At 44.5% G+C, this 16,251-nt stretch overlaps 1 protein-coding gene across 1 annotated transcript; it reads right to left on the bottom strand.

Annotated features, from left to right (window-relative positions):
• Positions 1 to 840: 840 nt before the first annotated feature.
• LOC139547712 (neutral amino acid transporter B(0)-like) lies at positions 841 to 15,132 on the bottom strand. The gene is made up of 8 exons (XM_071356716.1): positions 14,427 to 15,132; positions 7,956 to 7,998; positions 7,505 to 7,573; positions 7,167 to 7,333; positions 6,632 to 6,865; positions 6,163 to 6,357; positions 4,203 to 4,337; positions 841 to 4,000 (listed from the first exon to the last, which is right to left on the bottom strand). The coding sequence occupies exons 1-8, from the start codon at positions 14,954 to 14,956 to the stop codon at positions 3,766 to 3,768; spliced, it is 1,608 nt and encodes a 535-aa protein (XP_071212817.1). The 5' UTR covers positions 14,957 to 15,132; the 3' UTR covers positions 841 to 3,765.
• Positions 15,133 to 16,251: the final 1,119 nt, after the last annotated feature.

The following is a 16,251-nucleotide window of genomic DNA, read 5'->3' as shown; positions in this document are numbered from 1 at the left end:
TTCATGGGCATCGCCATTAACTACAACCTGACAAACTTGTCTTGTCCGGAGGGCCTAGTCACAATGTGTCCTAGTGTATACACGGAGTGTACAAAATGCCCTCGACTGACCAGGTGAATCCAGGTGAAAGCTATGATCCCTTATTGATATAACTGAAATCCATTTCAATCAGTGTAGGTGAAGGGGAGGAGACAGGTTAAATAAGGATTTTTAAGCTTTGAGACAACGGAGACATGGATTGCGTATGTGTGCCATTCAGAGGGTGAAGTGCTTTTGAACGGGGTGTGATAGTAGATGCCAGACACACCGGTTTGAGTTTGAGACATAAGCCAACTTGACACAACTGTGTGAAGCATCAACATGGGCCCGCATCCCTTGGAAAATGCTTTGGACACGTTGTAGAGTCCATGCCCCGACAACTCAACATTAGGAAGGTGTTCCTAATACATCAACCTTTGTAATATTTACGTACACAGCCATTACCATTAGGTCTTCTGTAGCTCCGTTGGTATAGCATGGCGTTTGTAGTACGTCATCCTTCTAACCCCCCCCCCCTTAGAGTTAGATGCACTATTGTAAAGTGGTTGTTCCACTGGACATCATAAGGTGAATGCACCAACTTGTAAGTCGCTCTGGATAAGAGCGTCTGCTAAATGACTTAAATGTAAAATGTAAATGTTTGTAACGCCATGATAATGGGTTTGATTCCCGGGGCTGTAAAAAGAATACACGCATGACCTTAAGGCGCTTTGGATAAAAGCGCCTGCTAAATGGCATAGATTATAGTATTATTATATATTATTTAGAAATATGAAATAAGATGCAAAGTCAACACGTGAATATTAATAAAAAACGTATTTTATTTCTAGAAATAATGGAGTCATTTCAGAGCAAAACCGTGGTTCTCTACAGCTCTAGCAACTATGTCATCATGTAACCACGGTGACTGACTACACATCCGCCATCACCACACATACATCCGTACACACACACACGGCACTCCAAATACCCTGTAAAAAAGTAGTGTAGCAAAATAATTCATAGGTGTCTTTTCTGGTGCCTGGAGTTTTTCCTAATCTCATGAACCGGGTCATGGTCTGGGTTCTATTCATAGGCTATGGCAGGGTCCAACATGATATTGAACCTTTATTTAACTAGGCAAGTCAGTTAATTAAGAACCAATTCTTATTTACAATGACAGCCTATTAGCTTTTATCTCACCGGCCCGACTAGGCCAGTCGGCCGGACTGGCCCTTAAAGAACAAATGCATTGGGGTCATGCAGAGCCCATAGGTACGCTTTCTCTCTACATGCAGCTATTAATAGGCTATTGGTTATTATTTGTATAAAAAAAATCTGTTTAATATCATTTTGCAATGCAAGCCATTACTTTATTCTTTAGAACCGCATTGTATTAATTGCATTCCTTTATTTTCTCTAAAGTACGTCATTGAGAATATTTGTTTTACATCTCAAAATAGGACGTTGTCTCTTTAAGACAATTGTGTTCCAAAAGAGATTTTATAAACTGGGTGGTTCGAGCCCTGAATGCTGATTGGCTGACAGACGTGGTATATCGGACCGTATACCACGGTCATGACAAAACATTTATTTTTACTGCTCTAATTACGTTGGTAACCAGTTCATAATAGCAATAAGGCATCTCTGGGGTTTGTGGTATATTGCCAACATACCACGGCTAAGGGCTGTATTCAGGCACTCCGCGTTGTGCTTAAGAACAGCCCTTAGCCGTGGTATATTGGCCATATACCACACCCCCTCGGGCCTTATTGCTTAATCAACCTGGCTAGTACAGTAAGATAGCCAAGATGAATGCTAAAAAGTGTATTTTTGTTACTTTCTTTTTGCAGACTATCACCAGTAGCCAGCATATTGCTAGTATGTTCACTATTGAAGGTTTACCGTTGTAAATCACTTTCCCTAAAATAAATAAGCTCAGCGAGTAGATCTATAGTCGCTTATTTTTGCTCAGGAAAACAGTTTACAATGGTAGACTGACAGAGCAGGTAAGTGTTGAACTGGAACGCAGGTAACAGGCCCGTAGGTGCTGCTGCTTTGAAAGTGGTAATAGTACTGGGGCAAAGGAACCAAGTGGCGCACCAGACTAAGACACTGCATTGCAGTGCTAGAGGTGTCACTACAGACCCGGGTTTGATCCCGGCCGTGATCGGGAGTCCCATGGGGACTGACTTGTCTAGTTAAATAAAATAAAAATGCTGTCTCGCCAAAGGTTTTCAGGCGGCTCTGTGCAGAATGATAAACATTGAGTATAAAAAGCTATTCCCAACAAATTATTAAAACATCAAATAACTAGCAAAAATAAACTTTCAAATAACGTTAATAAGTCTACAAATAAAAAAAATAAAAAAAGGCGTGTTCATGATTTGGGTAAGGTACATTCTTCACTTGATGAAGGGAAGCCAGTTTGGAGACAACTTAAAACAGTAGAACTGACCCAAAAAGAGGCTGACGAGTACGTTCCTACTCAGCCACTGGCCTCGTCTGCTTTGAAGTATATCTGATTCAAGAAATACATATAAAAAAAAGAGGTCATTAAAAAAGCAATGAAATAAACACAAATTGATAAACGGCCTACAGTCAATAACCCTTGCTTTAAAAGATACACCTTTGCCATGGAGACAAATAGAATTACATCATTTTTTACACTATTTGCCTTCATGGTTTGCCAGTGCTGTTAAAATATAGTGTAAAACAAAAATAATTGATCTGCACTCCATGTGTGTATTAGCTAGCTAGCCAGACAGTTTGAGGAATGATTCTATACATTTTTTCAAATTAACTGCTAATATGCCAACATTCCTATTCAAACAATGCAGTCAATCCACAGCCATACACGAGCTCAAATCAGTATTTCTATAGCACAATTGATGATGCATCACATACCTTACTTCCCCCCTGCTTAAGTAAAAGCAGGAAATGCATCACCTATGCCTCTACTGCCATTCATTCCAATGACTGTTTTTGGATTTCTCCCTGACCAAAATGGCTGCCATTTTGTCCCATTCTGGAGCAATGATATTTCCCCTCTAGTAATTTAATCGGCGCTCTATTGCAACACCTCTCACACATTCGTTTAACATTGTAAAACCATTGTGAGAACATTTGGACTGTGCAAACCCTCTTGTGCTTGGCATGGACGCCAGCCCCAGACTGACTAACTGACTGAAATGACACTGTTTGGGATTTTTTAAAAGCTACAGATTAGAAGCATTGAGCAGAGCCACAGTTCTTGTGTGAGAAAAGTCCCTTTTCCAGCAGCGGAACATAATTTAGGATTGAACTTAATTTGGTACATCATACAGTACAGAGGATCTTGTGTGATAACTTTGGAATTTTCATCATCTACTCTCACAGAGTACAGTGAGAATTTGTGCAGTCTACTTCACACACAGAGAAACAAACTGTACATGCGGCTATGATATAGAAAACATGGAGATATTTGCCTTTTCAAGGCTGGTTACTGTTATAAATATTTACAAGAGAAAGGAAGTCAGGGCCAGCTCTTCTGAACGAAATCAGCATTCAAAGGATTCCAATCTAGAGTCCTTAAAAAACACTGTCACTTTCAAATCTGAACAGCCTCTGCTCACGCGCTCCTTTACACCCCCCCCCCCCCCCACCCCCACCCCACCCGGATCTCTCAGTCTCGCTTAGAAAGAGAGAAGACACAAGGAGAGGAGTCGTCTTTAAATGGAAGTCTAAAAAGGCCCGGCAGCGAACCATCTACATGACCGACTCTTTCCCAGAGCCGCGAGCCGCCATCTCGTCGCCCGCACCCCTGCTCTCCTTCTCCTCGATGAGGGGCGAGTGCTCCGGCACGGCGGGCGTGCCCTCCACCGTCTTCACCTCGCTTAGCTCCGGCCCCTCCCAGGGCTTGTCAGAGCGGTCCACGTACCACTGCAGTAGCCCGGCTCCGTAGGCGTCGCCCTCCACGTTCAGAATGGTGCAGGTACGGTCACTGAAACAATAGTCCGATTACGGTTAAACTATTCAAACCCGGTGTGGTCAACATATGTATTATTATGTCATGTCAATGCTGTGTCAAGTGTATGAAGCAGACAAACGGTCGCGGGTGTTATGACATGTATATGACAGCATTATAGAGGCCTTATGATGGAGGAGCTGTTCCAATAGAACTGCAGTAAACGCGAGGTACTCACACGAGCCAGTCGACGGCGAGGATGAGGGAGATGTCGCTGGTGGGCAGTCCCACTGCCTCCAGGATGATGGCCAGCGTCAGCACGCCCCCCGCGGGGATCCCTGCTGCTCCCACACTGGACGCGGTGGCTGTCACTCTGACAGAGGGGGCGGGACATACAGAGAATTAGCCACTCAAGAGCACAGCGTTTCCTAATAAGCCTAGCAAGTTTGACCCAAGCTTTATACAAGTCTGTTTTGTATGCTTGTACAGTTGAAGTCGGAAGTTTACATACACCTTAGCCAAATACATTTAAACTCAGTTCTTCACAATTCCTGACATTTAATCCTAGTAAAAAAATTCCCTGTCTTAGGTCAGTTAGGATCACCACTTTATTTTAAGAATGTGAAATGTCAGAATAATAGTAGAGAGAATGATCCATTTCAGTTTTTATTTCTTTCATCACATTCCCAGTGGGTCAGAAGTTTACATACTAATTGAGTGTATTTGGTAGCATTGCCTTTAAATTGTTTAACATGGGTCAAATGTTTTGGGTAGCCTTCCACAAGCTTCCCAGAATAAGTTGGTTGAATTTTGGCCCATTCCTCCTGACAGAGCTGGTGTAACTTAGTCAGGTTTGTAGGCCTCCTTACTCACACATGCTTTTTCAGTTCTGCCCACAAATTTTCTATAGGATTGAGATCAGGGTTTGTGATGGCCACTCCAATACCTGGACTTTGTTGTCCTTAAGCCATTTTGTACGCTTGGGGTCATTGTCCATTTGGAAGACCCATTTGCGACCAAGCTTTAACTTCTTGACTGATGTCTTGAGATGTTGCTTCAATATATCCACATAATTTTCCTCCTCGTGATGCCATCTATTTTGTGAAGTGCACCAGTCCCTCCTGCAGCAAAGCACCCCCACAACATGATGCTGCCACCCCCGTGCTTCCCGGTTGGGATGGTGTTCTTCGGCTTGCAAGCCTCCCCCTTTATCCTCCAAACATAACGATGGTCATTATGGCCAAACAGTTCTATTTTTGTTTCATCAGACCAGAGGACATTTCTCTAAAAAGTACGATCTTTGTACCCATGTGCATTTGCAAACCGTAGTCTGGCTTTTTTATGACGGTTTTGAAGCAGTGGCTTCTTCCTTGCTGAGCGGCCTTTCAGGTTATGTCGATATAGCACTCGTTTTACTGTGAATATAGATACTTTTGTACCGGTTTCCTCAAGCATCTTCACATGGTCCTTTGCTGTTGTTCTGGGATTGCTTTGCACTTTTTGTGCCAAAGTTGCTTCAATAAAAAAAAGGAGAGAGAACGTGTCTCCTTCCTGAGCGGTATGACGGCTGCGTGGTCCCATGGTGTTTATACTTGCGTACTACTGTTTGTACAGATGAACGTGGTACCTTCAGGCGTTTGGAAATTGCTCCCAAGGATGAACCAGACGACGGGGGTCTACAATTTTTTTTTCTGAGGTCTTGGCTGATTTCTTTAGATTTTCCCATGATGTTAAGCAAAGAGGCACTGAGTTTGAAGGTAGGCCTTGAAATATATCCACAGGAACACCTCCAATTAACTCAAATGATGTCAATTAGCCTATCAGCCATGACATCATTTTCTGGAATTTCCCAAGCTGTTTAAAGGCAACTTAGTGTATGTAAATTTCTGACCCACTGGAATTGTGACACAGTGAATTATAAGTGAAATAATCTGTCTGTAAACAATTGCTGGAAAAATTACTTGTGTCATGCACAAAGTAGATATCCTAACCAACTTGCCAAAACTTTAGTTTGTTAACAAGACATTTGTGGAGTGGTTGAAAAACGAATTTTAATGACTCCAACCTAAGTGTATGTAAACTTCCGACTTCAACTGTATATAGCTACTACATCTGAATTTGCTCCGCTTTACCCAACACAACTGCCCCTTAGAATCAAACTGAACCGAATCAAACTGACTAGAGAGAGCGGGACTCACAGGATGGTGAAGACTTGGATGAAGTTGAGCGGGATGTTGTTGAGCTGAGCGATGAAGACGGCCGCCACACACTGGAAGAGAGCTGCACCGTCCATGTTCACGGTGGCCCCGATGGGCAGGATGAAACGACTGATGTGCTTCGACACGCCGTTGTTCTCCTCCACGCACTTCATCATCAGGGGCAGGGTGGCAGAGCTGAGAGAGAGAGCGAGCATGAGTGTGTGTGTGTGTGTGTGTGTGTGTGTGTGTGTGTGTGTGTGTGTGAGAGGGCTAATTTCTGTTCTGGCGTATTTACTAATGTTTCTTTTCTCTGTAACACTTTTGGTAACATGTTGTTACATATCACTTGAATAATTGTATTTTAACTGCATAGTAATGGAGTTGAGCATTTTTGGTACGGTACAGAGCAACCTTGGTAAAAGAGTAATTAATCCTTTCTAGTATGGTGATCTAGTGACTACAACCGTACCTGGAGCTGGTCCCAAAGCCTGTGGCCAGAGCAGTGAAGATGCCCCACAGGAAGGTGTAGGGGTTCTTGCGGGTGATGATAAAGTAGATGCCCGGCAGGACCAGCAGGCCGTGGATGGCGTGGCCGACGATACAGCAGGCGATGTACTTGCCCAGGCTGGCAAACAGCGTGCCCACATCCTCCATCTCCACGATCTTCCCTGCTACCAAGAACATGATTCCAAGGGGGGCATACCTGGAGAGAGGGAGAGGAGGGTTACCATTGTGAATTTGTAAGGACGCGGTCCAAAGTACAAATACAATTTTTAAAAACAAATATGCATCAATATTACCACAAGCAAGTACAAATACAACAATTAGTGACTTAAGGTCCTTGAAAAACACTATTTAAATACCATATTATTAGTACAATCACGAGTTGACGTGTGACAGAGAACAAACGCGGGGTGGCAAAAGTCACATACACATAATCCGCGTATCCTCTCTCGCACCCAGATCTGTTCCCTACAGTGCTGCTGGGCAAACGGTTCCCTTACCACATGATCCAGGACACCAGCACCATGGTGGCCTCGTTGAAGGAGTTGAAGAACTTGATGAGGATCTCTCCCTCCTCTCCCAGCTTCCTCAGGGCTATACCAAACACTATGGCAAACACCACCAGTCCTAGGATGTTCATACCGTCCTGGTCCGTGCCAAAGGGAACCTAGGCACACACACACACACACATTAGCCACTCAACACACACAATAACTCAGGTCAGCGTGAGTGATGCATTTTAGACATGTTCAAACTGTCAACAGCCATAGATATTAGAAAGTCAAATGTGACATCTTATATAGATTTCAAACTAATTTCGGCATTTAAGTCAACGCACCTTCTCAACTGTGATGCTGGGCAAGCCATTAGAGCTATTCTTGGTCACAAACTTGTAACTGGTAGCGTACTGCAGACAGAGGGAAATATTGCATTAGTACACTGATGCAAGACATGTTCTGTTTAACTAACTAATTATGTGGATTTCAAATAAAAAGCCTTGATATGTTTTGCATGTCAGCAATCAAGTTTTCAAGATATTTGACTTTCAAACAGCCAATTGTAACTTGCCACATCATCATGATGACGTGTTTTGCATCACGGGGCAAATTACAATCTGCTTTTTGAAAACCCTGTATCTTGAAAATGTGATTGCAGACATGCAAACACAATTGGGATTGTATCAACAGCGGACTAATGAGGGGGGGATCACAAAATAGTTTGAGTGGATTATTCCTTTAAGTCTCGGTTTCTCTCGTTCTATTGTATGTGCAGTACAAGAGGACACTCACAGACTGAAAGGCAGCAGACACCAAGTTGGAGGGGAAGATGTTTCTGGAAGCGAGAACAAGAGACACATTCAGTACACTACAAAGGCACCAGCTGTGCTGACAGTGACCCTAATGATGATCAGAAACCCCAGCTCGAAACCAGAATGGGGGGGGGGGGGTTACAGGAAGGGAAACATTCAGTCACTTCATCTCTGAGGGACACAGGTGCTAGTGTAGGTGTGTGACAGCCAGGGCTAAAATGTATTGGCTTGACTTTGTTTTCTGGTGAGTAACAGTATACGGAGAGCCAGGGACCCGTCGGTGTTCTACAAGAGGTAAAAGTCGCCACGAGACATTCATCTACGGTCAGTTTGGAGTTTCCCCCTTTAATGGTTAAAACGAGAATCCTTAATTGAAACCGTAACTAAGCATTCTACGTGCCGCTGTTTTGTCTAAAAAGCTTTGGGGATGAGGCCAAAGAAATGTAACCACTCAAAAGCATACGCAGCTATGGATGCAGGAACGGACCGTTCACATAGCTTTAACCATTCTTTGATGCTATTCAGTGTATGTTTACATTCACGCTGTTTACAAACATTGGAATAAAATATACTTATATTTTGAGTTCTGGTGGGGTACAACAGTTGAACTAAGCTTAATAGGCATTTCTAAATTAAATTCTTCAAAAATCAATGGGTATTTATCTCTATCATTACAAAAATGGAATTTGGGAAGGGTAAACTGATCCTAGGTCTGTGACTAAAGGTAACAACCCACGGGATACAACCACTAACTGAACTCCTTGTTCTAACTTCTAAGCTATCTTTCCAGGATCCCTTTATGCTAACTCGGCGCCTATACCCTTGGGCACCGACGCCTCACGAGGGAGCCAACCACGAGTTCTGTCATGTGGAAATAGCGGGACGAATTTTAATCCGCCGACTGCCCCCAAAACTGCTGCGGCTGGGATTTCATGCCCAGACCTCACCGAGAGAGGTGGGCAGATTACTGCTCTACAATACAGCACAGACACACCCCAGTGGAGTTACAGTACCACACCCGCCGCCACCCCTTAAAGCCACATATATGCCAACTGTCCTCAGGGCACTTAAGTCACCCCCCCCCACATGTCACTCTCAGTCAACGTCCATATGGATTTAGATTAATAAGGGATGAACTTCTTTCATGTTTTTATCCTGCAGCTCTTTCTGACCTGAATACAGGCGGGACAGGAAACAATGCATTGTGGGATTAAATGGTCGCAACCATGTGACCGAGGGTAGAATGAGTTTAGGTAGAAGTTGCCCTTAAACCACATTTCTAGGAAGGTGACCTCTATCAGTCTATCAGTCTAACAAACCCTGTCAATTCAAAACACTCCATTTCCATGGCTGTCGCAGGACTCGGTAAAAAAAAAAGAAGGGGAACGGAAATGACTTGCCTAGTTAAATAAAGGTTACATGTAAAAAAATCTTGCTCTGGCAGGGAGTGAAGGTCCCACAGAAACAGGAAGCAGTGACGTTAACGTGGGTGTCAAATTTCAACGGACGCTCCGGAACAGCACAACCGTCTGCCTGCCCGAAACTCGCTGGACGCTGGCCACATATCTCCGTTTAGATTTAATACCCGGCTGACCCCACCTACCCCCCCCCCCCCATTTCCTTTTAGTACTTCCTGGTAGGCCGTGTCATGACAACCCAATGCCACCACGGCCATTAAAGCTAAATTAACGCGGCTAGACGCTGGAACATTGGGTGATGGTTGGAATAAACCAGAGAAACCAGAGAGACAGAGAAAGAGAAAGCTAACAGGGCTGCAGGCGTAGGCCTAATACACCCATCCTGACAAGTACAGAAACACCCTCAAACAAAACACAAACGTTCCGTGTGGCAGCCGGATCTATGCCCAAACACCCAAGACAAACTACTTTGAATGTGCAACGGCGCTCATATTAAACCGTATCTCTGTCAGGGTCCAGTTATGGCATGCGGTGTGCGCGTGCGTCCAGCTGTGCGTACGCCTCCGTTTGTCATATTACTGTAAAAATGTGCAGTTGACATTTTGCCATCAATGCTGTGTACACGCTAGTGTAATAGCAGGTTGGTACTGTATTTACATAACCGTGGTGTTTTTTGTAATGAGCGAAGGGGCTGGTATAACAGCATAAATACACACAACACAGCCTGCCTGATCTTCTGGGTACATGTGAAGAGTGGTGCTGGGTGTGTTGTGTTTACACCCTACTGGGGGGGGATTTCAGCATTGTTGGCGTGCTCTCCCCGGTCAAACCAATGAGAAACCGTGGGTTCCTCCTGGCTGTACGCAGCTAACTGATGCAGATAGTAAAGACCTCCCGAGAGGCGCGGCGGTCTCAGGCACTGCAACTCAGAGCAAGAGGCGTCACTGCAGTCCCTGGTTCGAATCCAGGCTGCATCACATCCGGCCGTGATTAGGAGTCCCGTAGTGTGGCGCACAATCGGCCCAGTGCCGTCCGGGTTTGGCCGGGATAGGCCGTCATTGTAAATAAGAATTTGTATTTAACTAGGCAAGTCAGTTAAGGTATAAAAAAATTATAATAACACACACCTTCTCTGTCTTGGACACTCCTGAAATACTACTCAGGTAGGTGAACCAAATGCCATAGAGAGAGAGAGAACTGTAGAGGCATGTTACAGGAGGGGGGGCAGGGAGGGGGGCTGATGCAACAACTGATACTTTACCTCCGCCTTTCTTTGTTCCTGCAGACCAATTATTTTGTCCCGAGGCTTTTTAACTGACTTGCCTCCCATTCAAATCGAGTGAATAGTAGCACCGCCCTTCTCTCTAGCTCTTAAATGCCGTCTCCGTATTACAGCTACGGCCCATTGTCCTGTATTTTTGTCGGTGTGTTTAGTCTCAGGGTTAGACTAATAAGTCAAGAACGGGACAGACAATGACTTGCAGGTAGGTCAGTAAGAGCAAAGGGCATATCCTTTCAACTGAAGACCGACACTACCAGTCATTCCACGTAAATGAGTTACTGGCACATCAAACCTTGATCAGTAAACGAATAAGTGATACAACACTGCCTGCATAGGGGCACCTGTGAACGAAGCGTTGAACTGACAGATGGGAAAGCGAAACGGATGAAAGCCAGATGGAGACCAGCAGTGGAGGCTGCTGAGGGGAGGACGGCTCATAATAATGGCTGGAACGGATCCAAGGGCATCCCATTCCACTGATTCCGCTCCAGCCATTACCACCAGCCCATCCTCGCAATTAAGGTGCCAGCAACCTCTTGTGAGATAAGCAGCAAAGTGTACCAGGATGTGAAGGGGAGGGAGGGTTCATCGTACCTGGTCGGGAAATGTGATGCCGTATCCCACTTCAGTTGGTTTATGACCTTCATTTAAGCCGGTAAGTTATTGAGTTCATTTGTAACTACGAGAACTACAAGAACCTGCCACAAACATTTGTGATATTGTGTTAGTATGTATGCGAGAGAACGGAGGAGCGAGAGAGAGAGAGAGAGGAGGGAGTGAAATACAGTGTGTGAGCGTGCATACTTTAAAGGGCTCCTCGTTTCCGCCGTGAACTGCTCTTCAGGCCGGCCGCTGCCGTTGACAAAAACGGAACCCCAACAGAGAGTGGTCGCTATAATGAGCCACAGAAGTCACGCAAGCTGCACAATTAACCATCATCCTTTGTGGCCTTTCTGTGTGTCTGTGTGTGTCCTCCCGAGACTGACAACCTTTCTCATTGATTCCCTGCCGAGAGCCACATGCATCCAAGAAAGACTAATCCGAATGAAAACATAAAAATAAAAGCACAATGTTTTAGAAACGAGTGGATTCCTTATGTGTTGGATTTGGAAGGAGAGACCACCCTGTTGCAACTTGTAGATCGTATTATGCAAAGAGCGAGTTACTAAGTCATAACGACAGCTATAGGTGAAGGAATTAGAAGGATTATAAACTAAAGCATATGCATTACCCAATTACCCCCACCTGTGTAATCTGAGTTTAACAGTTTGAAGTGTATTTAGGATTTTTTCCTGGACTGGGACCTAGGGGTCTGGACTAGCTGAAGGCTGAGAAGGACTTTGGAAAGTAGCCTCCCACTCTCACCATCACAATGAATTTTGAGGTTTAGAGGTCACCCATAATGCTGACCGGGAGGAACAGAGCAACTGACTGACAAAAAAAGATTGTGTTATTCATAAATGATTTAAAGGTTGAGTATGGGGTGGTGTTTTTGGCTGCCTTCCTCTGCCAGATAGAGCAAAATAGTAAATCTGCCTTGCTAGCGAATTGTTTTACAAGAAGGAAGCCGCTTGTGGAAACTGGCATCAATCCATACTAGACTACATCTCAAGGAGTCTCGAGACTGACTGCATGGCGTCAATTTAGAGACGCCACATGTGCTTCTTTTTATAAACCCGAAGAAACAGACATGGGACGAATTTAGGTTGTGTGAAGAATGGGCCTCCAAATAATTGTAAATAACCTGAGCGAGGCTCTTTTTAATGGTGAAAAGCCGAGAGGGCACACCATAAACAATGACTTCTCTGTAGATTGAGCGTGGTCTAGTCAAGTTTCTAATCCTACCCGGAAACACAGGGTCCTTTAGTTCAGTTCGAGCCCTGGAGAATAGGCCATTCTTTATTATCCAATTGTTGCATAACATGTGATAGGCTAAATGATTGGCAAGATGTTTGGGTTCTAAAAGATCACATAGTGGCCAACTCCTTGTGGAAGCATGACTCCCCTCACCTATGATGTGCCTGTGGCGCTGGAATTTTGTGACACGTGCACAAAGGAAGTTGACAGTTGGGTACCTCCTGTTAACAGCCACTGTCGGGGCTAACTCTGTAGCGCAACCTGATGCTACGGAACAGCAGTGTACCGAGATGGTTTACAACACCCAAGTTCCAGTAAAAGTTGTATGTTTTATGATATCAGTTCTGTTGTAGTAAGGGCTCACGGGCAGACTGCCACTGACTGTGGCACGTTCCGAGTATATTTTGAGTACTGTACGTGCCAACATGAGACTTGTGACAAACTGTTCACAACTTCCTTCCTAAATCCCAACTGCATGGTGACGTTTCAGTGAGAGCGCGTAGAAGTAGGTAGGTCATCTTTTAGATAAATAGAAATGCAAAGGGAGTGGCTAGACACACACGCACACATTCCCCCACTAACAACTTTTGCTCACCATTTAGAAGAGATTATGCTCTCCCGGCCAGTCAAAATGACTTTACTCATATGCTTGAGAGGCTTTTAGGGCATCAAAGCAGTAGAAGCAACGAGAACAATGAGACAGATATGTCACTGGATGTATACATATGAAGCATCCCCTTGGCGTTTCCACTCACTACCAAACATTGTTAGATATTGCTGCGCTGTCGGGAACTAGAAGCAAGAGCATTTCGCCACACTCGCAATAACATCTGCTAAACACGTGTATGTGACCGATACAATTTTATTTGAAGTCTGGTAAACCAAGAAAGAACGGAATGTTCAAGATATCGTTCCTAGTCTGACAACAAACACGGCTGAAACGAAATGTACTGCCCATTTTTGGAAATACATGGGTCTATTCCTAGAAAGAAGGCGGTCAGCCCAAAACCTACTCAGAACTACCGCCCACACACACTACGACGAACGTTAAAATGTTTCCTATACGTGTATTTTATTTGTCCTAAGCACATACACGTGTTACATAATATCACGTATGTAGGCTAAACAGGTTGTACTTTTCTGATGATACGAGGGTTGGAATGACAAGAGGGGACAGGTCAAAACATCCATCTGTCGTTGGACACTGAATAAACTTCGAGGATTAAACCTGCTGCATCATGAGCTGATGCAACTACTCCCCCATGTTACAGCAAGAGGAATTCATTGGCTGGCGGCTAGTATAGTTAGCAACTACTGTAGCTCGTTAGCACACCGATACCTTCTCAGCGGTCTCGCTATGATGGCACGGGTGTGTGGACTTGGCCGAGGCATGCGACCTTCTTTTCTGGGCGCACAGCAAAGGGAACCCCGGCCGGTTGGGGAAACTGTGCCTTTAATTAAACTGGATGGGGCGGGTGTCACCAACAATCCCAGAAAGCAGGCCCGACAGTACCCCCTTCAAAGTTTCAAGAGACCTTATTTGTACTGACCCAGCAAGAGAGCACTGACTGTAAAGTGTTAAAGACAATAAAAGTGCAGCCAGACTACTTTGCTCGGGTTTTCTAATTCATATATGGGAATGTATGCCTAATTTGGGGGATGAGGCAACATCCAAAGGAGACCGGCTCAAATTCAAACAGTGGGTTCATTAGCTTGCTGTTGGCTAAGGGGTCTGCCACGTGTGAGCACTTTGTCATTGTGACAAAAAGGATGGGAACAAAACAAGGCACGCGCGCTGCCACTTCAGTGAACTACCCCCAAATGGTTAGATGCCACATCAGCCTGTCTGCCCCTTTAGCTTAGCCTAAGTCACCACCCCTGCCACTGATCTCACCTGATCAGGTCCAAGAAGGAGTCCACCACTTCTTTGGCCTGGGGCAGCCCGCCGTCATCCGATAAAATCGGCTTGGAGCCGGTGTTTGATCCGGGGGAGATGATGAACGCCATGATCACCCCGATGGCTGAAGCAATTAAAGTGGTGACCAAAAAGAAAATCATCGCCCAGCCGCCCAGCTTGCCCAGGGCTTTGGGGTCGATGCTGGCCGCCCCGGACACCAGGCTGCACACGACCAGGGGGATGATGATCATTTTCAACAGCCGGATGAGCAGCTCGCCGGGGAAGCCCACGTAGAGGATCTGTGTCCTGCTCAGCTCCATGTGGCGCACGCCAAGTCCGATGAACACCCCGATGATCACCCCGGCCACGGTGAGAATCACTAGCAAGTTGGCCATGACTAACCTCTTGATTTTCTCCACGGTTGTCTCGTTGGAACACTTCTTGTGGCGGAGTCCGTTGGCTACCGGCTCATCAAGATGCGCTTCTCCGTTGGATGCCTTCCCCTCCATGTCTATATTTTCTGCCATTGTGCGCCCTGAGTGTACCTTAAAAAAAGGAACGAAATACTTATATGAAGAAAATGTACGTTCGTTTGACTATATGATCTGTTGGTGTAGCTGTTGGCGGTAGTAGTGGGCTTGTATTTTAGCGAAATGACCCCGGTTGTCCGTGTGTTGCTGTGCCTCTCCTTGCGTAATTTATAACCCGACCCGCGCTATCTCTCCACGAAAATAGACACGTTGGTAAGGACGTCACACAGGGGCGGGCTCATGCATGCAGGTGGGTGACGCCCCCCAACCATCCCTAATCAAAAAGGCATTTACCTAGGCCATCTGTCCTAATACCAAAATAATTGTACAAATCTAATATAACGGGAGCAATATCATTTGACATTTTCTAAACCATAACTGCACAATTCAAATATTTCAAATGGACAAATAAGTAAACACATAATGAGCAGTTAAATCATGCATATTTTTATGTTCATGTTTAAATGACATGAATGAATTACATTTTAGCAATTAGAAATACACTAAAATTAGGATATCATCCTGGGCCTAGATCAGTATTTCTCAATCCTGTATGGTAGCCTATCACTGCCCTAAATTACAAGAAGGGCTGGATTGCATTAGCCTCAGTGATATATATATATATATATAATGTTCTTTATTTAACTAGGCAAGTCAGAATTCTTATTTAAAATGATGCCTTCCCTGGCCAAACTTGGGCGTCACCCTATGAGACTCCAAATCAGGGCCAGATGTGATACAGGCTGGATTTGAACCAGGGACCAGTGAAACCTCTTGCGCTGAGATGCCGTGCCTTAGACCGCTGCGCCACTCAGGAGCCCATTAAACTTCTCATTCGCGCTCAGAAAAAAAGGTTACGGTTAGGGTACAGTATTGTTCCCAGGGGTACAAAAATATTAAAATACACATAATGTACATTTCAAGGTACACATATAATATAACATGGTACTGTGTGGTACCTTTTAGGGTACATGTGCAGATAATCTAGTATAATGGTACATTTTTGTACCCAATATTTTGAATATACAGAAGGTACAATCATCACACACTGAAAAACCCCACCTGTCATTGTCATATTTCCCAGCATGTTCTATTGCCAGTTGATTTTTAGATTTTTTGGTTTCAATGTGTGTTTTTGTATGCACGAAAATGTATTGATTTTATGCTACACAAAGATACGTAAAATACATTTTTCTAAACTAATACAATCCGTTACTGAGATGGTTGTTCCAGTGAAGATGGTTTAGTTAGTCTCATTTATCAATTTCTCTTACCTTGGCAGTCATTCCAAA

Source organism: Salvelinus alpinus, chromosome 21 (genome assembly GCF_045679555.1).
Source record: "Salvelinus alpinus chromosome 21, SLU_Salpinus.1, whole genome shotgun sequence".
Classification (NCBI taxonomy): domain Eukaryota; kingdom Metazoa; phylum Chordata; class Actinopteri; order Salmoniformes; family Salmonidae; genus Salvelinus; species Salvelinus alpinus.
This window is presented reverse-complemented; position numbering and strand designations above follow the sequence as displayed.

Excerpts from the sequence above, each read along its gene's own strand:
- LOC139547712 (XM_071356716.1), bottom strand. The coding sequence starts at position 14,956 with ATGGCAGAAAATATAGACATGGAGGGGAAGGCATCCAACGGAGAAGCG. Across the intron at positions 7,999-14,426 it reads TCCTTCTTGGACCTGATCAG|AAACATCTTCCCCTCCAACT; the intron begins GTGAGATCAGTG and ends TCTCGCTTCCAG. Across the intron at positions 4,001-4,202 it reads CTCGCCGTCGACTGGCTCGT|TGACCGTACCTGCACCATTC; the intron begins GTGAGTACCTCG and ends CTATTGTTTCAG.